General features: G+C 37.7%; 1 protein-coding gene across 1 annotated transcript in view; it reads right to left on the reverse strand.

Moving 5' to 3' along the window:
- The window catches only part of SYNE1 (spectrin repeat containing nuclear envelope protein 1), a 390,131-nt gene that overhangs the window by 137,538 nt on the left and 228,956 nt on the right, over positions 1–23,637 (reverse strand). The window contains exons 71-86 of the mRNA XM_074333963.1: positions 22,479–22,631; positions 21,994–22,161; positions 19,593–19,769; positions 17,495–17,641; positions 15,109–15,234; positions 13,569–13,745; positions 12,342–12,607; positions 8,605–10,765; positions 6,947–7,284; positions 6,596–6,740; positions 5,740–5,958; positions 4,737–4,996; positions 3,245–3,410; positions 2,749–2,904; positions 1,535–1,687; positions 746–928 (exon numbers count right to left, since the gene is read on the reverse strand). Of these exons, the coding sequence (XP_074190064.1) occupies positions 746–928; positions 1,535–1,687; positions 2,749–2,904; positions 3,245–3,410; positions 4,737–4,996; positions 5,740–5,958; positions 6,596–6,740; positions 6,947–7,284; positions 8,605–10,765; positions 12,342–12,607; positions 13,569–13,745; positions 15,109–15,234; positions 17,495–17,641; positions 19,593–19,769; positions 21,994–22,161; positions 22,479–22,631 (4,995 nt within the window). The remainder of the gene's footprint in view (positions 1–745; positions 929–1,534; positions 1,688–2,748; positions 2,905–3,244; positions 3,411–4,736; positions 4,997–5,739; positions 5,959–6,595; positions 6,741–6,946; positions 7,285–8,604; positions 10,766–12,341; positions 12,608–13,568; positions 13,746–15,108; positions 15,235–17,494; positions 17,642–19,592; positions 19,770–21,993; positions 22,162–22,478; positions 22,632–23,637) is intronic.

Raw genomic sequence — 23,637 nt, forward strand, 5'->3', positions numbered from 1 at the left:
TCACCAAAGGTATCATGAAAAATCATGTTATTATTAAAAATATTTCAAGGACTTCCTAGTGACTTTAGAATAAAGTCCAAGTTCTTAATATGTTTGACTAACCTGTCTTTTTGAAAAAATTCTCTAGTCTCATCTCTTATTCATCTATTTAGATCCCTTCTATGCCACCTTCCTGCCACACTCCACCCTTGCTGAGTAAAGAGGTCTGGTGGGGTTATGGCTGGCCAGCTTTCAATATTGTAATTCATTGGTTGCCAAATTCTAATTTAACTTGTCCCTTGTTACAGAAATAAATACATAATCAATTAGCAAAAGTTGAGTCTATAGTCAACAATGATGATGGATGTATGATTTGAACCTATTAAGTAAATAATAGCTATTACATATATTTATGTATCTCTATCTCTGTCTCTATCTCTACCTCACTTTAAGATATTTGAATTCACACAAACTGATTTGTATTTAGATGAATACTCATTTTACAAAATACTTCCCTAGTTCATAAAACATTCACCCCAAAAGTACATTTATATGACCTTTGTCAATGAATTTCTAATATGGTTTGATATAAAATAAAGACAGATTTATGTCTAATTCTTAGGAATACAGGTGTGGTATGAAGTAAGTTACTCTTAAATTACTGTCATCATTATCAATATTATCTTTTTATTTATTTTCAAAAGAGCAAAACAGGACCTAGACTGTCTGCCTCAGAGGATTTTGATGACTGGCCTGGAAAACTTACCTGACTGAGCCTGGAGAACCGACTCTCTGCCTGCCTGATGGTCTGCTGGTGAAGTTCAGTTAGCTTTCCTATCTTCTTGGCCAGGGGCTTACCCAGCAGGTCATTCTGCTCCGAGAATTTTTGTACTGCTTCATCTAGCTCCATTAACTTTAAATTACAGGCAGCTAATTCCTCTCCCAGCACCTAGATGGTCATCAAAATGACAGGACATTAGACTGTAGAAAATGAATTGCTCCAGCTTTTCTAAGATCAGAAGGATGATATTTTTAATGATTTTTGTAGAAGCCAAATACTATTAAGAAGAATTCTACCATGACCAGGTCATTTCTGTTTCTTCGGTTGGAAAGGCAGAGCAGGATGTTTTGCAACCCGGTGTTTGTTTCCCATGAGGTTGAGAGACCTAACATTTTCCTTCTGCCCCACCCGAAAAGGATTAGTCACTTATCCAAAGAGTGAGAACAGATTCAACTACCGAGAACATCCTTCATTTTGGAATTGAAATATTTGTATTCCTAGATCATTATGTAGTTCTTTTACACTCCCTTTTACACACCCATGTATCTATGTTTATAAATACAGTTCAGTTATGATGGTAAATTACACCATGGAAGTAGATTTACACTTATTATATTTATAAAATGACTTTATGGCACGTCTTTATTATTTGATTTGAATGAAGCTTGCTAATCAAGAAAGCTTTTTTTTTCTATAACCCCAAAATAAACTAACTCCCCCAAATATCGAATTTATTCAGTAGCACCTCTTTTGTTTGCACTTGTCTTTCCTTACCTTTTGATCAGTTTGAGCTTGAACTAAATTATCTGTCTTTGCCCTCAGCTTAGTCAGAATAGTTGTGAGATCTTTGGCTATCTTCTGAATTTGCCGGCTGAACTCCTGGCTGGTGGCCTTGTTCTGTTCAACTTCTTTTACTTTGTCCTGGATCTAAATAGTCAACAAGAACAACAAAACCAACCCTGGTTAAAATTGGGTAATAGATCCTAAAAACGTTAATCTGGAGATATTGACGACAGCTTTCAGGTAGTGGCTGCTGCTTTGGCATTGCTGCACTTTGTCCAACCAGCCTCATGCAGTTACAAATAAATGCTCATGGCTTCATGGAGCCTTACTTCCCTCTATCTTCATGCAAGCACTAAACCTCTTCCTCTGCTGTTTCAGCAAAGGAACAAACAATGAACGTACAGTGATTCGCTCATCAAATGTTTACAGAATGTCCATAGATGGCAGTGTAGATATTTGAGTCTGAATCCTATTTTTTTCTCTGTATACTAACTTTGTGACCTCGAGCACACAGACTTCTCTGAGCCTTTTTCTTCATAAAACAGAAAACACTTCCAGATAACCGGAGGCACACAAAGTTGTTTCCAGCTACCTTTTCATAAGTAGCTGTTAATGATATGGTAACTTTTTCTGACTTCCCAATTACATGTGTATAGTGTGGCACAAAAGCATTAAGCACATCCAATGGAAAGAAGTTGAAAAAGAACAGTTAACATTTATAAGTTTCTAATGGCTTTGGTTTGATTTGATAACATTCATACTTTTGCTTATAATAAAATGCTAAAGAGAAAATGGGAAATAAATGTTTTGTTTATATAAATGAAAGGCTGAAATAACAGGAGAGTGTCTGGCAGACTGGGTACTAAATAATATTTGTTGAACACATTGATATATAGCTTATTTTTTGTTGTTTCTTTAAGATTTTTTTTTTTTTTTTTTTTTTTTTTTTTTTTAGAAAAAGATGAGGGAAATCAGGTAAGTTATCTTTAACTGTATGACATTGTTTATATCTATGATTATCTGATGTGGTGTTTTTCTTTTGCCTACAAATAAGATTTCTAATTTAATATTATTGTTTTATGCTGAACTGTTTTTTTACTCTGCTTCCATGAAGATATAATTATGAAAATCAAAAACTCCCTTACAAGAATATTGAGCCTCTGAAAAAAATAACGGAAAGGCACTCTTCTTGAGCGTAGGTTTACCTGATCATGAATAGTTCCTAGGTCTGCTGCCACCTCAGCTAACTGAAGGGAGAGGTCAGCGGGTAATATAGTATAAAGACCCAGGTACTTGTTTTTCTGTTCTGCGGCCACTTTCTCAATGTTCTGTCGGTGATTTGTCGCTTCTGTTAGGAGAATCTGTAGAAAAGATCAAAACAAGAAATTTCTGGGAGCCTAAGGACATTTTCATGGGTACAGAGACAAGACGATGTATTGTTCATCAATATATGATTCGTGTGGAATTAGAGAAACACCTTAAGAAAAACCAAATTTTTTTCAGTCTCTGAGTAAGAAACATGACCACTTTATAAAGAACAAACAAAAATCCCATGATATAATACTAAAAGCCTTTATAGAACACATTTCTGAAAATTTTTAATTCAATAGTTTGTTGAATATAAACAAATGTGTCTGATTAAAATCAAGGTAATTTTTTTTTTTTAAGTGATGGGTCTAGGAAATGAGGAGAGCTTTGTACCTGAAGTTCTTCAAGTTGAGCATCTATCTCTATTGTTGGATTCCCCAGATATTCCTTTGTTTCCTGAACCCAAGATTTCACAGAATTGATTTGAGTCTCCACCACTTCTCGATCCTTCAGCTCTTGCTTTATCACCTTTCCATTGTTCTTCACTTTCTCCTGCATGCTTCAGAAATATTAAAGGGAGAAACAGAAGTGAATTTGAAACGAAAAGAACCCTCTAATACACAGCATTATGTTACCAAAAACAGACATTAAAAAAGGTAAAACCTCATATCTTTTTTGCAAGTAAACACATTTCCTCAAACCTGTCAGGTAATTTTCAGTAACCCTTAAGTTCGGTTCAAGTATAATAGAAGAATATACATCATTTGGAGTGAATGACTTATCCCTAGAAAATTAAGGATTGATACACTCCTGTGTCACTAAACTGTAATTAATTTTCCTGTCTAAAGTAACCTGGACATAGCTTGCTTGTTTATTTCCTCTTTGGAAATCTACTCAAAAGGTACAGAATCATCAGCATTTAAAAGTAATGTGCAATGGGAATATTTATGGCTATTAGAAACCAGTCTTTTAATAAAGAATCAAGATTTGGAAATTTTACAATTAATAATGTTCAACATCCAAATTACAAGTCTTTATTTGAATTGACATAAATTTGGTTAAAAAGTTTAAATAAGTGGAGTCAGATGATCCTGAATTCACCTAGAAGTGAAAGTGTTGAATATAGGATATGCGTGAATAATATTGGCCAATGTGGGAGTTAAATTATCTATTGACATTTCTTCTCTGGCCCAGTATATGAATCAGGCTAATTATATTAAGTTTTACTTCCTCTATCTACTAAGTTCACTACCAGTAAATGGCTTACGCACCCGGACTTCGGTATCATCCTTGCCCCAATCTCTTTGTCATCCAATTTAGCCAATGAGTTATCAAGCTTTTTCAAAACGAGGTTCTAAATAGCTCTCAACTGTTTACCTTTCAAACTCCATTTCACCCAACAGCTCCCTGAAAGGGATGTGCTTTCAAGCTTCCTTACGTGCTATTCCCATTTGCAAAGCTCTCCGCCCACCTCACTGCTCCAGTCAAGCCGGCGCTGTCTTTGGCTTCAACACCCCTTCTGAAGGAGGCCTTCCTTGATTGCTTCCCTAGCGTAGTTGCTTCTGCTTTGTGCCCCTTTAGCCCCCTTTCCATGCTTTACCTAAATGGCTTCTTTAGTTGCCCATCTCTGCTGTTTGTACGTGTAAATAGCATGAAGGTACAGACTGAATCTGTTCAGGTCCTCCCTGTATTTCTAAATACTGCTAGATGTGTGTCTGGTAGACAAATAATTGAAGAGCCAAGAAAAATGAAAAGCATGGGTGATGGGAACAGACACCCCCATTTTCAGGCAGAATGATGGAGCATCCCCAGTCTCTAATACCACATTTATCCCTTTGGGTCATGGCCAAGTTTAGTAACAGAGTGAGAGAAGATATGTAATTACTTCAGGCACAGATCCTGCATCTCTGTGATTTCCTGCACGATGGGTGGCTCTTCTCCAGGAGATGGTATGGTCCCCTCTGGGAGCATGCTTAGTGCTTGTTGTCTCAGCATGCCTAAGGTCGACTGCTGCTGTTCCAGCTCCAAGACGAATGTGTCATGACATTCAAGAAGAGTTAAGAGTTCTGCTTTTGAGGCTTTCTCCGCTGAACTTCCGGGTAATTTATCTTGCAACTGGTCAATCATTTCAGTGGCTTTTTTAACCTGATGAGGAAATGTACATATTATGAAGTTCAAAACATGCTACATTTTACACTAATGCATTGAAGCATGTTAAAGATGATGGTGCAAACTCTAAATTTCAGGAAACTAAACCCCGAACAATCTTAACGTGAAAGGAAAGACCATCTCTATAGTCCTGGGCTTAAAGCTTTAATGTCAGAATAATATCAGGGCAATCAGAGACTGCATAACATAGAAAAAGTTTTATTTTTCACTTTTATTTTTAAACTAAAAGACAAATGAAAAATTCTTCCCAACATTTAAGTTAACGTGAATGTGTCTCTGAGTTATAAAGGAAGATGGGGCTTAAAACATTGAACCCTACTTAAAAGATGAAAGACATTAAATATAGGATTTGGGAAATGAGTTAAATTCCTGCTCATTCCAAGCAAAGAAAAAGTATTGGGTAGTTTTTCAGGGCCAGGTAAGAAAGTTTCACTAAGAGTTTAGCAAATGGAGGAAAGTGGGTTTGTCCTCTTTTCAAAATTTAATTCCTTGGTTTTCTTATTAAAATAATAGGGCCCTAACTTAGGACTACATTGTGCATTGCCTATTGTATTTTGTTTCACAATTTGGTTTTCATTGAAATAGACATGAAAAAAAGAGGCTCTTTATTGCCACAATGCTTATTTCAAAGAAAATAAAAAAGATCAAAATACTGTTTTCAAAATGCACTTTCATCAGCGAGGAAACAATAATTTGAGCCCATCCATAATGGAAGTCACCTTTGTGTTCAAGTTCTTCCACTCGTCCACTGCATCTTCCAGGATCTTCTCCTGGTCTTGGGCCACAGCACGGAGACGTGCCCAGCGCTGCCAGACTGTAGTCATCGACCTGCCTATGGTTGCTTTGCTGGCCTCATTTCCAGATTTTTCCAACAGTGAAGTTTTATCCTCGAGGGCCACAATTTTCTCATGGAAAGAGTTAACTACTGACACTAAAGCCTGGGGTTGGGGGAGAAAAAGAGAGGTTGTGGGAGAGATTTTTTTTTCAAAAGTTCTACGGATTTGGGTAAAGCCCAAAATTACCTGCAAAAGGAAACATTCCTAGATATATTCATTTTCCTCTGGTGACTCTTACTTTTATACTGAATTATTAATTGAGTTAGGCTTGGATTTTTTAAAGAGGTAAGGTCAATATTTATTTATTAAAAACAAAAGTTTATTTGCTGCTTGAGACGACATTCTCCAATTTTTAAAAAAGCAGCAAAAATGTTAGTGAACTGAATTTACTATTTAAGGATGTTGTAGTCTTTCATCTATTGCTGCAATAGATGGAGATTCAGCTATTATCTGAATAATCTAATTTATCACCAGAAAGTACACTTTATCAGAAACAATTGTTCTGAATGTCTCCTTTTAAACTTAAGTATGCATTTCCAACAGAAATCCTAAAAATAAAATATAAAAAGACAGATTTAATTAAGTTAAACTTGCTATGAAACATGGCTATATGTATCTTTCTCATATTTAAGGAACCCAGGTAGAAATGAAGATTTATTGGCCTGATTCTGAAACTATCAGAGTACAAAGACCCATTACAATTGCAATGAAAGGGCATTGAAAACAACAGTGAACTCACCTTGTGTTCGGACAATTTTTCTTCCGCTTCATGACTAGAAGATGTCTTCAATAAAGAAAATTCAGACAATTTCTTTTCTGCATCATTCATCAATTCGATAACCTCTTCCCTTGCTTTCTGATAATCCTGCCATTGAACTGCACACCTTGAAAAAGTCCAACAAAAGTCAATCAACAACATCAAATCACATATGTCTATGCAGAGCTCTGATGTTAATAGGTCTAATGATACTTAGAGAAGAATGAATTTACATGCTAATGTACATCATTAGTATATTCCTGTTTTCCGTGTGAAAAGTCATTTCAAAATGCATTGTTTTGATAGAATGTAAAGATTAAAACAAGTCAATACCTCTGCAAGAGATCCCGTTGGATGTGTGATTCCTGGATTAGCCTCTGGCTCTTCTGTTCCAGGGAGGACATTCTCTGTGCTAGGTCTTCTTTTCCAGTTAGTTTGATGAATGGGTCCAGGTTGGCTACCAGGTCTTTGAGCTCCTCCAGATTACTCTGGAACTGATCCTCTGCACAAAAAAATTCCAGGTGGCTTTTGAGACTCTCCTCTGCACTCTCCACATCGAGGCCACTGCCTGCCAGCTGTACCATTTCATGGGCGTCCTCCAGCCAGTCGTCAGCTGCTTGGAACACTTGATAGTACCTTTGGCATTGACTGTACACCTGAGTCAAGGTAGCCTGTAAAACAGTAATTGAAAACACAATCAACTCATCCATTGCAACGTGTTTGTAGGAAATAGTTTAATTTTTCCATTTCTTTCCCAGTCCTCTGTCCCATAGATGCACGCATATCAGTGAATTGAGAAGCTGGTGGACTTTTTTGGGTATCATCCATTATTATCCTTTATTTTTCCTTCTGCTAATCTTGTTATAATTCTATTATTATCGTTACAATAACTAAACAAAGACAGAAATGAAATAGAAATTTATAGTGGTATCTTGACGAGTTCTGAAACTTTCCTCTGTCTCTAATATATATAACATATACACATATATATATAACATATACACATGTATATATATATATATATATACACACACACATATATATATCTTATCTCCAAGTACACACATATATATATGTATATATATATATGTATGTATGTGTGTGTATATATATATATATATGTATATATATATATATATTGCTTAGTAATATGTGGCAGACTGAATATTTACCAAAGTGAAATAATGGCTCAGTTGGTTAGAAGTATAATAACATCAGTAGGAATGTAAACTGGTGCAGCCACTATGGAAAACAGTATAGAAGTTCCTGAAGAAATTACAAAGACCTGCCATATGATTCAGCGATCCCACTTCTCAGTATTTATCCAAAGGAAACAAAGTCATTATCTTAAAGAGATATCTGTACCCCCATGTTCCATGCATGCTCTCATTCCTTTGTTATCTCCAAGTAAAGTCATGATGAATATTCTAGCCTTGCTTCTGTGGTACTACACTACAGAGAACATGAAGCACTCTTCCCTGAGGAAGGGGTGAAGAGATGGGGCAACTTATGGAGATCCCAGAAAACAACACGGATGGCATCAGGGTGGGGGCTGTTTCATCCCCCTGCCTCTCTCCATTTGGAGAGTCTTCATCCAGTGCTAATCTTAGAAATGCCAGGTTTCACATTATTTAAAAAAGTCATCACTAATTATTCATTGCTAACTAAATAATTGTAATACTATGGCATTAATTCTGTTAGTGCTATATGCTTTACTATCTCTCCTAAAGGTGAGATACAGCTGAGGTTACTGTATTATAACTAACGTGTCAACATGGTAATCACATGAATGGATAGCATGTGCATGAACAATAAAAACATCCTGTCCAGTCACTGCTGAACATGAAGCTACCTACGAAGTATCAAAAAAGAAACATTTAAGGAAGCAATTCTAACCAAAAGAAAACAAAAACCAAGAGATTTCTCACACATGTTTACAAATAAGCAGAGTGAAGAGAAGAAAAGAGAAGTTGCATGAGTATTACACCCACCTGTCTGGTGCGTAAAGCTTCCTGAACATTCCCATCCAGCTCTGAGAGTTCAGTGAGGGTACATTGTAAATCGGCAGAAATCAGCTCCTTGGCTTTCGCGAATTTCTCCTTCTCCCTGTTGCTCAGGGCATTCACGATCCTCAGGCTAGACTGTATCTCTTCCTGATGAATTTGGACCTTTCTGATCTCCTCCTGGATGTCCCGTAGGTTCGGGTCCAGGCACAGCGGCCCACTCAGTTCTGCCTTCACGCTCCTCAGCCAGTCCAGGGAGCGGCTCAGCTCGGTCTGGAAGTCTATCCTCTGCACCATGCGGTTCTCACACTCTGTCACTGTAGCGCCGATGGCAGAGGTCAGCAGCTTTACCTCCTCCTGCCAGGATTGGATCCGATGCTTGGCTTTCTCATAAGCAGAGGGATCAAGGTGTGGAACAAGCCCTTCAAGGTGCACAGTCACTCGCTTTAGTAGAATTGCTGAGTCCTGAAGGCTTCCTGCCAGTGAGTGATACAATTTGAGCTTCTCCTCTGCAGGAAGCGTCTCCTCGTTGACTTCAGACTGCTCTCTTTTCACAGCCTCCAGTTGACTCTGTAGCTGGTGGCACATCTTCTCGTGCTCTTGATAAGCACTGGTCGTGTCTTCTAATAAGCTAACCCTCTGTTCTGTTTGTCGCTTCAGCCTGTGGTACGAGGTGACGAGGTGACGCATCTTGTCTGGCTGCCAAGGCTGACCGGTGCTACGAAAACTTTCTTTCTTCTGGTTCAGTTCGTCCACTGCTTCCCCGAGGCCTGCCACCTCTTCCAGAAGAGCTTGGTAGCCATCCCGAAGGGACAGAGCCTCTTCAACGACCAGGTCGGTGGGGACTTGGCTCATCTTTAAGAACTGGTCTTGGAGTTCACTTAGAGACTGGGTTGTTAACTCAATCAAGGAAGCATATTCTTTCCGAGCAAGAATTGTCTCTTGGACTTTGTAGAACTTGTCTTTTGCCAAGGCGACGATGACATTAAACTGTAGGGGCAGAGCGTTCAGCTTTTCACTGAGGTAGGAATGATCGACTTCATTCAGCGAAAGTAATATGGCCTGCCCGGTTCTCTGCAGCATCAGTAGGAGATTTTCATATTCTGGAGATTGCTCGAGAATGTGTTGGTATTTGGCCAGTTGTGTATGGAGCTCAGGGCTGTCATTCATTAGGTTGATTTCAGGAAACGTAACAATATCTGCTTGTTTTAGCCAGTGACAAGCTTTATCAAAATCTTCCTTAAAATGCTTCCTAGAAACTAAACTTTTCTCCAGTTCTTGTAGCCGATGGCTGCACTTCTGCAAAACTGTGTCGTAGACACTCTGCAATTCCTGAAGCTTCCCCAGGACCTCACTCTTTTCCTGCTCAGTGGCTCCTTTTATTAGTTCCCGACCCTGGACCCAAAGTCCAGTGACCTCATTCTGGTACGTCTTGAGGCTGGCTTGTGCACTCTTACATGTTTTCACTTGTTTGCTCACATCATCCGGCAACAGGCAGATATGCTCTCGAAACATGATCTTCCGCTCATGTTGCTGAATTTGGCTGGTTGCCTGGAACACTGCCATGAGAAACTGGGTTTTCTCGGATAGGGTCTTGTTTAAGTACTTTCGTCTCTGGCCCACTAAGTCGCTGAGACAATTCACATGCCTTTGTGCATCCGAGAGCGCCTTCTGGATCACCTGCCGCTCATTCAGGCCCAGGTCAGCCATCACCCGGTCAGCGTCCTTGGTGAGTGATTTCAGGAGCATCTGTTTGGCCTCCAGTTCACTGCACATGGTGAGGTGATCCATGAGAAGGTTCTGGGTCATATCAGGCGGGGGGCTCTGCTTGAGGGCCTCAGCAATGTTGGGCTGTTGCTCTTCCGCCCACTCCATCAGCTCCTGGAACCTGGCCTGCACCACATTCAACTCCTCCAAGTTGGTGACTGACACTTGAATTTTCCGTTTAACGAGGTCCTCCAGCTGAAACCAACGCTGTTCAAGGTGACTCGTCTGTTCTTTGACGAGTTCTCTGTCATCTAAGTTTAGATGCTCTATCATGTTCTGCTTTTTCTCTTTCAGATCTTCAATGGCTTGCTTCCTCTCCTGCAATGCCAAGGCTAACGTTTTCAAAGCCTCCAGGTGGACAGCTGTGCTCTCGGCATCGGACCTATAAATAAGTGAAAGACATAAAAGGGTTAGCCAACTCAGTAGCCATGTTTGTTCGCACCCTGTTCTATTACATTTCACCATTTCCTTTAAGTGGATGTTCTCAGCTTAGAGTAGCTCAGTTCATGGTTTATTGACACAGGTGCTGTGATGATTATGGAATCCAGGGCCCACGTGTTTCTATATCAGAAGTTGAACCAAAACAAATTGCCTAGATACTTCTCTATGCTTCTTCCGGCCCCTGCTGCCATCCCAACACATCTAACACATAATTTTAGCTTCTTCCTCTGCCCCTCTAAACTGAGCAGGATCCGCGTATCAGCAAGCCCCCCATAACTGTGCAAACACTCAACATTGAGAAGCACTGATTGACTGTAGTCTTGAAAATGGCACTTAAAGACATTAATAAGTGACCCATGATACATGTGCTTTCCTGTGAGAAGGATCTTTAGGCAACAATAGAAGTGTTAGGTACTACAATTCACAAGATATAGCCAATGACTCTGTTAGCTACTCATTTGTATACTGAGACATTTTTTATTTGTCGTTAGAAATCTTTAAAAATAACTGTAAAATGCAAAGAATTCTCATCCCTTTGACTACAAAACACATGAGAAAATGGACTCTTACAGTCTCTTCCATTTACAGAATGACCAGTTCAAAGTATGAGAAACAGGATTGGGAGGCACATGGGAGTTCTGTTTGGGGCGTGTTCATTCTGAGGTGCCTGAGGCCACTGATAGAGGTTCCTAGTGAAGGCCTGAAACATGGGCTTTTTCTGATATGGGTTTTTGACTGGATTTACCCTGAAGACCAGTAAAATGTTAAGCATTAAGGAAAAGTTCTGTAATTAAACCATAAAATAGTGTACCCTCTACAAAAAACCACTTGATTTACCTATATCTAGAATTGTGTTTTGATGTTCAGTTTTAGTTGCTGCAAATCAATAAATTTGGGCAGAAGAAGTACAGACTTTTATAATTATAGTGAGCAGAAGTATAGAAAGATTTCCTTATCAAGACCCAGTGCATGTATATGTGGGGGGTGAATTCTTATTTTTCAAAGAAAAAGCTAAGAGGAACTCAATCATTATAAAATTACAAAGGACACATATTCATTGAGTTTGGTCTGTTCACTGACTTCTGGAAAACCACCAACAAATGCAAGACAAAACTGGATTGAATTACTTTACAGAGTTGCTAAGAAACCCATGGAACATATAGATTCAAGAAAGATTTATTTCATGAATTCATAGAGGATAGGATAGTTCCACAATTGGTAATTAAACCAAACTTGACATATTCTTGTGATATTTGTTGAGGTCACAGAATAACGGTCTCTGGAATATTCTTTGAGGCCACAGAGAAAAACGGTACTATTTTCAAACATTTTCCTTTTACCGATCAGTTACTGAATATTGAGCAAGGAAAACCATAACTCTATATCCACATAGTTTCTTAACAGTGTTTTATCAATATTAATCACGAGAGGCAATAGATGTTAAAAATGTAAGAAAGACATTTTGCATTGTATAGAAATTAAGGCATTTCTGGCTTAAGATTTGGTGACTCACTTACCTGGCTAAGTTATCCCATTCTGTAGTAAATTTTTCCAAGAAGACTTCGACAACATTCATACAGTCATGGTAATCTCTTGTTCTCTGAAGATCCTCTTCCCTTTGCGAGCACAGATTGTTAGCCTGATGGCACAGATCTAGCCACTGGTCATTTAAGTGACTGATTTCCTTGTGTTCAGGAGACTCCTGCTTCTTGGTTAACTGATTCACCTTTTCTGTAACAGTGGTGACTGATGCCTGTTTGCACTGTAGTTTCTTAACAAAATCCTAAAGGATAACAACAACGACAAGATAAGGAACATGTACTAAAACTCCCCAAATACATATAGAGTGAAGCATAGATGTACTATGTCGAAAGACTTTAAATAACTGAAGAATATATAAGGAATGGCTCATCAGGGACAAAGAGAAAATCTAAAAATCATCATACCTCTTTGTGAATATAAATTTCCAAGTTTATAAGAATCAAAGGGTAACTGTGGTATTTTCTTTTATTGTATCACTTTGAAAAGTATAAGGAAAAACTGATAAACATGAAACAATATACAGTCACTAAGGAAAGCAATTAATATGTTTTCCTAAAGTGCAGCCTTAGTTTCCTAAATATGTTTCAAGTGTGTGCTTTTGAGGAAAAAATAAAATTTATGTCATCTCTTTTTTTATCATCTTCTTTTTTTACGCATATGCAAATATTCCAGTAGAAACTATAAATGGCTCACTCTCACGGAGAAAAAAATTTTAAAGTTTGGTAAAAATCTGATATAACTTCCAATTAAGTTAACATACTTATAATAATTTTCCATTATGTATAAAACTATACCTATAGTCTAAATTATTTATATTACATGTTAAATTCATTATATATTAGTCCACATTTTATATTTTCATTAATTAGTACACTTACACTTTTACAGTTTTAGATGAAATATTGTGATGAAAAATATTTGTGTTTATTTAGTGACGGAGTCTCCCGGTTCTGTCAACTAAACCACAACTGTCTTGCTCAAGAACAAAATGCAGAGTGAACGTCCTTTCATACAACTGGCCAATTGGAGTTCCCCCCAAAATCTCTGAATATTTCCTTTCAGATCTGTCCTTTCCTGGCACCAAAGAAAGATGGTTCTGAATCTATCTTACTCCTTAAATAGCTGTACTGATGTTTAAGGATGGACTGACGCACGCCCATCTTGGTCTTCTTTGTCTCACCTGGAGACCCATTAATTCCTACCTTAACTTGGGAAAGCATGTTCTGTGCAATATTGAGCTCCAGTTCTGAGTGCCTCCTCTTCAGATTCTGCAGTTGCTGATCGGCGTCCTGGAGGTAAATCCAGAGCTCAGCCTTCATGTGCTTGATCTCTTCCCAGCCCTGAGTTAAGGTCTGTGCGTGGGCAAGCCTTTGTTCAATCTTGAGAAAACACAGAGGCAAAGTTAGCAGCAATAGATAGAAACATTTATGTCCAATGGATGAGAGATGCAGTTCTTCAGCCTGTCCACGTACACAGGCCAACACACATGCAAGCTTGTGCACACACGTGTGCACACACGCACACACACACACACACACACACACACACTGTGACAAATACAGAAAGAATTCCTTATTTGCTTCAAGGAAAAGCAGATTTTCCTTTTATATTCATGTTTTCTACAGACTTTAAATGTCTAGGACATGCCATATGATTTCAATCAGTATTGTGACGCTCTAAGAAGTTTGTAACAATTTATTAGGTCAAAAACTGCCCTAATGGTTTTTCACATTGGGCATTTCAGTAAACATATCTGTTTGAGTGACTCCTGAATTTGGTCTTCCGTTAACTAGGAAAGACTTGTATTGCTCTTTACTGTACATTTGTTGATAGGCCTAATAAAACACCAAGTTTTTAATGTGTTGGATATATTTTTAGACATACTTCACTGGTTTTTGAAACCATGTAATTTATTTCAATAAATCACATCTGTAAATAAATGAATTATGTCATTTTTCATAAAGATTTAAAGATATTTGCTTTGATAACGTAAAAGTGAAAAAAACTACATTTTTATTATTTAATATCTACATTAACTTATTTTAATTCTTCACCAGTTTTTTCTTTAGATTATTTAACTATTTTGTGGATATTAAATTAATTAAACACCAAAACCAAGTCTTATGTTTAAATTGTGAACCCAAATGCTTTGCATTAGAGTGCAAGGTAGCTGTGGCAAACACGTCACCCTATGCTGCCATCTGTCTGCAGTGCGTAGGTACTGCAGACTCATCACACTTTTTCCACTGAGCCCAGAGACAGCTTCAGAATCCTGAACACCACGCTCAGCCACTGCCAAGGGATTAGACGGGTCATGAGGGATGGCATGCTCTTTGCCATCCCTAACATAAATCAAGGATCAGGAATCCCTTTCATATTAAGAATTACCTAAAGAAAAAGATGAAAAAGGAGGGAAGAAAAACCCCAAAATAAGGAGAAAAATAGGGAGAGGAAGAGAAAATGGTAATTAAAAACAAAAGAGGAAAGGGGCACTAAGGACGAGCAGATCAATGCGATTACATGTTTCAGTTCTAACTCAATGGTGTCAGTATCAGAGTGTACTTATTTTTCTGTGACTTCATTGAAATTCAAATAGCTATTTATTATAATGGCTGTAGGAGCATTACAGTAAGAAAAATCCAAGAAGAGAGATTTTCTTTCACATCTAACATTCAAGCAAGATAATATAATAAAACAGACAAATCCAATGTTGTATTAGATTTTTTTTTTTTTTTTTTTTACCATTTGCTCTGTTTGTTGAATGTCTTTTGCTGTGGTTTTCACTGAAGAGTTTGACAAGTCACACATGGAGCAAAGGAGATCTAAGTAGGTCCTTGCTTGCTCCTGCAAAGCTCTGAAGTGTTTGACCTGAAAAAGGAAAAACATTTGTCAGAGTGAAACAGATGCAAGCTATATTTAGACAGCAAATCTTTGTACCATTTATAATATTTTGTTGACATTTCAAAAATAGTCTTGCTATGTTCAGTATTTACAACCCTCACAAATGACATATATTAGTGACTGGCAGGAAGAATTAAAAACATACCAGCACTGTCTCCATTTGTCCACCAGTTGCTTCTCATTGTAATGAAAGAAGTCTATACATATGGTCTGGGAAAGGGAAACACCCAAGAAACTTCTACGGTTTTTCCTGATTGAATGTTCACATTGTAACTTGTTCTCCATTTCAGAGAAAGAATCTTTAACCTACTCTGGCTACTTCTTAGCATGTTTTTACATATTCTGGAGACATGAAGGTAAAGGTCATTGTGCATTTGTAGGCTTCATTGGAGTTTGGCAAAAATGCAGATGGCCAGGCTCCTTTTCTCTGCAGAAAGGGCATAGTGCTCGTCCCTCTCCATTGTCCAAAAAAGGCTTCTCTGGGTACATCTGTAATCTACACACAGAAACTCAGCAAACATGCTTCTTTGAAGATAGATATGTAGGCCCTGTTTTAGATACGGGGCATAAAGCCATACACAAAATAAAACCTTTGTTTCCATGGAGCTTATATTCTTATGAGAGGGACAGGCTGTGATGGAAACAGGTGACCAGTTGTGAGGCTACTGCAGGAATCAGAGGAGCAGTGCTGCTTGCCTAATGGAGGGTGGTGGATGGTGGAGGTGGTGAGAAGTGGTTTTGGGAAGGTGGTATTGCTGCAAGTTGTATAGGATAAAGTTCATCTACAGATATATTAGGTGATTTTCCAAAATCATGGTCAATAGGAAGACTAATTTTTTCACTCCTACCTTAGTATCTTTTCCTCAGAACTGTATGGATTGCTACACACTGCTTGTGTAGATGGAATAAATACAGACCAATTTCCCATTGAGTCAAAAGTAGCACCTACATTTGTATTCAGTGTGCAAACTGACTGGTATTTCACTTCCAGTCAGTATCAGTTATCACTAGTCATTAACCAGGCTGAGATGATGGTTAGCATATTTTAGCAATAAAGTATTTTATAATTAAGGTATACACATTTTTTAAAGATATAATACTATGGCTCACTTAATATAGTATAGTGTAAACAAAAATTTTATATGAACTGAGAAACCAAAATATTTGTGGGGCTTGCTCTATTGCCATGTCTACTTTACGAAATCTATGATATCTCAGAAGTAATCCTGTATCAATAAGGTCTGAGTTTGCCAAAGCACCGCATTATGTACCTGTGACCCAGAGAAAGCCCAAACAGCTTTGGGAAATGAGAAGAGCATAAGATATCAGATTTTTCTTTTTATCTTATAAATATATTTAACAAGAATAACAATTTAAGATTTATACAGTTGATCTGATTCCAAAAGCATTGGGAACAACTTACAGATTGTCGGTGACAAAACAGTTGCAAAAGATCTTTGCTAAAATCAATTTCAAGGGTAAATCTGACAGGACTGTTTCCCACTCCCCCAGATTCTCATGCTGTGCCTTATAAAAATATTTGGCACTCTTAATGGAATCAAATCAGGGTGACATTTTCTTCTGGTAGTGGGGAACATATTATAATATATTTATTGTTAACCCAGTGGGAGGTACTGGGGACACACAATGCATCCTGGGTCCATGACCAAATTGCAACTGCAGCCTATCAAAGCCTGACCCCAGTCTGACACCACCTGAAGTTGTCAGGATGTCAGTAGTGGAATTCTCTAGTCACATATCCAAACAAGCCAACCACAAGCTTCAAGCTCAGACCTTATTCATGCAGGCATACCTCGGGGGTATCGTGGGTCGGGTAAGGTGAGTATCTCAATAAAGCAAGTCTCACAATTTTTTTGCTTTCTCAGTGCATATAAAGCTATGTTTACACGATATTGTAGTCAATTAAGTGTACTATGATAGCATTGTGTCTAAAAAACAAGGTATATACCTTCATTAAAAACATTACTAAAATAGGCTCATCATCATCTTAGCCTTCAGTGGGTCACACTCTTTTTGCTGGTGGTTGCCCCAAACCTTCAATTTGCGGGGAAAAAAACCTGCAATAGCTGCAAAGCACAATACAGGGAAGCACAATCAAATGAGGTAAGCCCCGCAGCCAGCACAGTTGGCATATGATAGGTACTTAATACGTTTTCATTGCATGTCTGAATGAATCACATAACATAAACTTTCCAGAGTCTACCACCTGCTTAACGGCTTCTGCCCTGCTAAGAGGTGGATGTGGGCTTGGATTTAAATCCGGTTGGACCGTGGAAAGCCAGGCCTGGCACTGCTGCAGAGTGTCTTGTCGACTAACATGCCTCTGAAGTTCATGTTCCAAACTCTGGTACACCTGAAACAACACAATCACACTGCAGTTGTGAGAGCTGTTTTATATCTAGATAAACATCACTCGGATCAAAGAAACACGTCCACATGTCCACTCAAATGGATCTTTCCCCCAGGGCTCCCGAACACCATACACATGTCTACAGAGTTTGCATATGTTCCAAAACATTGCAAAACACAACTGCCATCCCCAGTTTATAACTTCTCAACCCACACATTACAATGTAATATCCTGGTTAGGGAAAGAGATGTGGGCAGGGTTAGTGTCACTGGAGAAGAATGTTAGAATACATACAATTATTGAAGTAAATCAAATACAAATCAGAGTTTTTGCAGTTTCCCCATTATGGTATAAATATTGTACTTTTTGTTTAAGCTGAAAACTATAAAAGTAAAAATAAAATGCCATCTCATGAAAAGATAACCAATATTTCTCTAACTGAAATGCTTCTGCTTTAGGAATGGTTCAAATTATAAGCAAATTATAAAATAGCAGAGGTGAGAATTCAATGCCCTCATTTCATCTTAGAGGCTATGTTCCAGGACAATAATATTTCAAACATTTTCCAATATGTCTATCCAATTAACCAATCTTTAATCAGCCAACCAATTTTCATTATACCAATAAAGATGGATTGAGAAACTACTATGTATTTCTTTGAAACATACCTACGATGTTTCCTGAGCAAATTATTCCATTAAAAAAAAAAGATAAAAAGAAAGCTATGAAATCAGATTGGCTTTTCTTTCATTATTGAGATAAGAAAAGTAATAATTGAATTCTGCTTTTCTGTGTCATCTATTAAATTAATCATTTTCATCTGATATTGGGACTAGCCCTTATCTATTATTATTACAAGCAAAAACAAAGAAAGTATTTTGTTCTCTTTATCATTTTTGCAAATTTTTATTATGAGGTCTGACTCTATTCTTAGAGTTTGAGCTGCTCTTAAAATTTTATTTTTAAATATTTGTCTTTTAAACATTTACCAATGTTTCTTAAAAAGTGTATATTGTATCCTTAATGCAGAGAAAACACCCACTACAAAGTCAGTATCCCATAAGCCTCTATTGAATGAGTGAACAAATGACCTCACCAGAAAGCTCCACGCCACTTTTTTTCCTTGACTCACTCCCTTTCCTTCTTTGTCATCATCTACAATTATTTGTTAGATTACTTTGTTCCTCTTTTCCACTAACATTTTGAAAGTAAATTTCCAAGTCTAGGGAGTCAACTAATGTCACCCAGCAATTTTTTACTTATTTATTATCATGATGAACACAGACCAGGCTCTCCAGTTCTCACCGGCCAGCCCAGTAACAAAAATCATGAACATTTTGCAGTGCCATTTAAAAGTTCTAGAATAGTAAGAAGCAATTCACTAACTGTACTTAATTTTTGTTAAAAGCATGATTCTTACCCATTTTAGACTTATTTTTATAACATTAAGGATTCCATTTTAATAGAAATAAACCCATTAAAGTACAACTCAAAATTGGTACTTATTCCTTTTCTCAATTTCCATATGGAGACATAAAAATATTAAATTAGAGTAGAACACAGGCTGCATAGAGTTAAAAAGAAAATAATTGTTGTGAACATCACAGAATAAACTTATTTTGGTGTTATAGAATAAATGGCAAATTAGAAAGAAGCAATAATGGTGTGCAAATAAAAACAAACAAAATTTTTAAAAGATTTTATAATCAATCATGGAATAAAGTGATTGGGTAAAACAGAATGTCTGAAAATTCACCATTTTGTCACATCAGTCAAATGTCTGACATCTTAGTTCTGTGTTCACACAGAGACCGAAATCTATGTTATTTCCTGCCTGGACAGACACCAAAACTATCCCAAAGACTGAAGTGTCAAAACTATTTTAAATCCCTCTAGATTGCACAGCTGTTCTCCTTAATTCACCATCATTCTAGAATGTCCCAGTGTCACTCACCCTCTGAGCTGTACTGCAGATGGCTGAGTAACTATCCTTCGTGCCCTGCAGATGCGTGTAAACATTTTGTTTAAGTTTTCCTTGGAGGTGTTCTACGCATTGGCTGATCAAATTGTCGCCTTTAATTTTAAGGTTGTTCAAACGGTCTTCAAAACCAGCAATTTCTTCCATCATTGCCTACAAAAATGAAACACACACAGAGTTCTCATAATTCCATTTTCATTTTCAGTGTTTAAATATCCTGTTTACCAAACAGAAATATTAACATGAATACTTTAACTGTTTAATGATGTTTTTGAAAGAGTTTTGCAGTTTGTCTTGGTTATCATATAGCAAATGAGAAAACAAAAATGCATGTATTCAGGGATACTCCAACAGGAAGTTAATGAGTTTAATAAATTAAGTTACGCAGGGCTGATGAAGCAACCTTTAAGACGAGAGTGACTTCATGGCTGATCTCAGTTAGAGAGATATCTGCTCCATGACATTATTATCAGAAAAAGGATGTTCATATATTTTTCAGCTCTATAAATTATAATTTTGGTATAATTTAGATCTAAAATAATCTAATTACTAGTTAATCTAATTTATTAGTATCAAATCTATCTAATAATACAATGTCTGATTTATGTGATAATCTAACATCTGATTATTAATTTATATAATATCTAATTTACATTTAATAATATTTATATTAACAAAAATAACATTTGCCATTTATTAAGTAACTGCGGTAGTCCAGGAGCTATATATAGAGGGTGTCAAAAACATGTATACATTTTAAGAAAGGAAAAATCTGTATTAGTTGTAATGCTCAATATATACCGACAATAAAAATGAATACAAGTCATGTCTGACTTCTGCAATTACAAGAGGTGCTCAAAGTGGTTACCATCAGCATCCAGACACTTCTAATGACAGCGAACGACTGTCTGAGCATAGATAACATCTCTTAAAATCTGTATACATTTTATGGCACCCACGGTATAAATCCTGAAAAAATGTGTATTATTATCATTGTTTTACAGGTGAGGAAACTGAAGCACAGACAGGTTATGTAATACAATCAAGGTCATACAACTAAAGGCAGAGCCCTCAGGCTTTGGCCCTCACTCTGCCTGACATCATCCATACCACTATCCCCACATGTGTTCTCTAGCGAGGATTATCAACGGTCACTTAGACAGGAGGAACTAATTTTTTCAAATCCGATTTTCATTTCCTTACTGCTGTGTGATAAGAAGGACTGCCTACCTGACAAGAAGGAAAATTACTGACCCAGACCAGCCCTTGAATTTTTCTAATGATAAGTGACACATTCCTACAAAGGTTTCCAGGGTTAACACATCAGTATATCTAAGGAAACCTGGTGGTCCCTCAGCAGCCCTGGGTCCAACACTTTCTCCAATGGTGCTGGGTTACAGGTTATTATATGCACATTATGGAAAAGAACCACTTTGTCTTCAAATTGGAATAGAATCACTACATCATGAGGCTATTGAGGGTATTTCCTCAGGTGTCTAATAGACTATATCATGTAGTTACTCTGCTATTCATATTTGATGAATAAAATTCTCCTACAGATGGGAATCCTGAAGCCCAGAGAGGTTCCCTGGCTTTCCTGACATATTACTAGATATTAAGCACATCATGACTAAAATTCAGTTTTCTAAAAGGTCACCACAATTGCTGCATAAAATCATGACCATATATGACATCTGTCATCTGGCATATATAATTACTAATAAGACATATTAATAAAGATAAGAACATCTCACATCAGTACTGTCACCTGTAGTTTACAAACTACTGACAGACGTCTCCTGCGATGACCACAACAGCTACAGTGTGTGGTGGGGTTGGTATCATTTCCACCCTTCACAGAGGAGAAAAAGGAGGAGGCTCGGAAAGGTTAAGTTTCCCCAGGTAGGAAGGAGAGACTCTGGCTGCAGTCCAGACTTTCTGATCACTATTCCTGTATCCTGTCTTGGGCTGCACTTTTTCTATATTAAAGACAATCTCTTTCTTTGCTAAGTTACTCCATAAAGATTAAATTCTGCAATAAACGAAAAACCTGCTGGCTGGGAAAAAATGCTACAGTGTGTTCACAGTTGAATGCCAGGATTCAGCTATGGTGGATTCACTTAACTCTTGAATTCAATTGTTGTAAGACAGCATCAGGACTCAGAGCTGAACACTTGCATAGTCATTATAATCCAGAGCTGCGCATGCATACACACACACACACACACACACACATACACTCACATGTGCGCACAAACACGCACAACACACTCACATGTGCGCACAAACACGCATACACATGCACGCGTGCACACTCACAGGCATGGCCCGTGTTAAAGCTATCTGTATGCTGCTGCTCTTTAGAGACCAGGTGTACCTTGTGATGGGCCAGTTGCTGGGTGATTGTCTCTAGGCTGCTCGCCTCCATGAGGTCGGGCGTCACGAGCCTGCCTGACATCTGCAGAAGCCACTTTTCTACTTCTTGGAGCTCACTGTTGTAATCTTCATGGTCCTTGACTTTCCCCTCCAGACTACACACGTGTTCCTGTGAAGCCAGGTGCCCGTTAGAGGTGATTTCAAGCCACACATTTACTCAAAACTGTTTTATCTTTTTTAGAAACCCAGGGCAACCCTAGGGTAGGCAGAGTTACATATATCAGAAAATTACTAAGAGCAGAGAAAAACAAACAAACAAAAAAAGAAACAGAAAAGAGTCATCATGCCATTTAAAATGCCTACCTGACAAGAAGGAAAATTACTGACCCAGTCCAGCCCTTGAATTTTTCTCACAGAGAAAGAGGAGTCAGAATCCCCTTTGGGGCAAATAAATACATTTTTGTCAAATTTCTGCTATGTGCTTACCTTTCCCGCAGTGCAGAGTTCCTGATAGTCACTCTGAAGCTTATCTATTTTGTCCTTTAAAGTAGCGTCCTGTACCAGGTCCAGAAGAGCCTCACCTTTCTCTCGCACCGATTTTACTGATGGCTCATGGGACAGCACCATTTGTTGAAGTGACTTGAATTACAAAGAAAAACAGAGAGCCAGCTCAGCTGTGTGACCAACCTGAATATGTACATGTGCCTGTGGCACAGGTGAGGTCATCTTCTTCAAATAAAGATTTGACATACATTTTATAAATCAACAAATGTAAAACATTAAAGAGAGAATGATGTTTTATGGCAAATATGGTTCTGAAATACAGAGGAACACACCCAGCATTCCTTCATATGTGGAGAGGAAAGTATGGAAAATAATTTCATTTGGCTAAATTCAACATAGTTTGGCTTCCACCTTATTTCTTTCAGCAGAGAAAAAAAAATAGCACAAGATAAAGGGAGTGGGGCACTATCTTTTTATGCTGAGTTCCTGAAGTTAACGGCAGCATGACGTGCATGTGAAGTTAGGGAAATTCATTCCAGCTGCCACAGGACTGTGAGCCAGCTGTACAGGCTCACAGCACTATTTAAATATATCAAGGAGTGAGTGGAAAAAACAAACAAAAAAGAAACGGTTGTAATTCTTACATGGTACTTGCAAAGACATGCTGTCAGACTTGGTAGAAAAGGCATAGATGGGAATAGACATATTAGCTGGAGAAGGAAAAAGCTTCCAACAGCTTCCAACAGGGAAAGCTCTGAGGTAAGCCAACAAATTAATTCTTGGAGACTATCACTTAATCACTCAGGGCAAATTTAGAACACAAATTATTCTACATAGAATCTTCGATAACTGTTTCAAATATGTGAGCAGGGAACATCTAGATATCATGTATAGCTAGCTATATTCACAGCACCATTTATTCTTTGAAAAATTAATTTCTAAGATGTTTAGCTACAGTTGGCTAATTAGAACCTCTTTTCTTACAATTAGGGTATCTCATTTTCAATTTACCATAGCTCAGCTTATAGGCCTTGGGTACCCAAAGATGAAGGGAAGACTACATGAAATAGAGAACCATCTATCGGTGTGAGGTTCTGGTGCTAGGAAGATTTATCTGGAGGATTCATGTGCCTAGATCGCA

The sequence above is a fragment of the Rhinolophus sinicus genome, linkage group LG05 (assembly GCF_036562045.2).
Source record: "Rhinolophus sinicus isolate RSC01 linkage group LG05, ASM3656204v1, whole genome shotgun sequence".
Taxonomy (NCBI): Eukaryota; Metazoa; Chordata; class Mammalia; order Chiroptera; family Rhinolophidae; genus Rhinolophus; species Rhinolophus sinicus.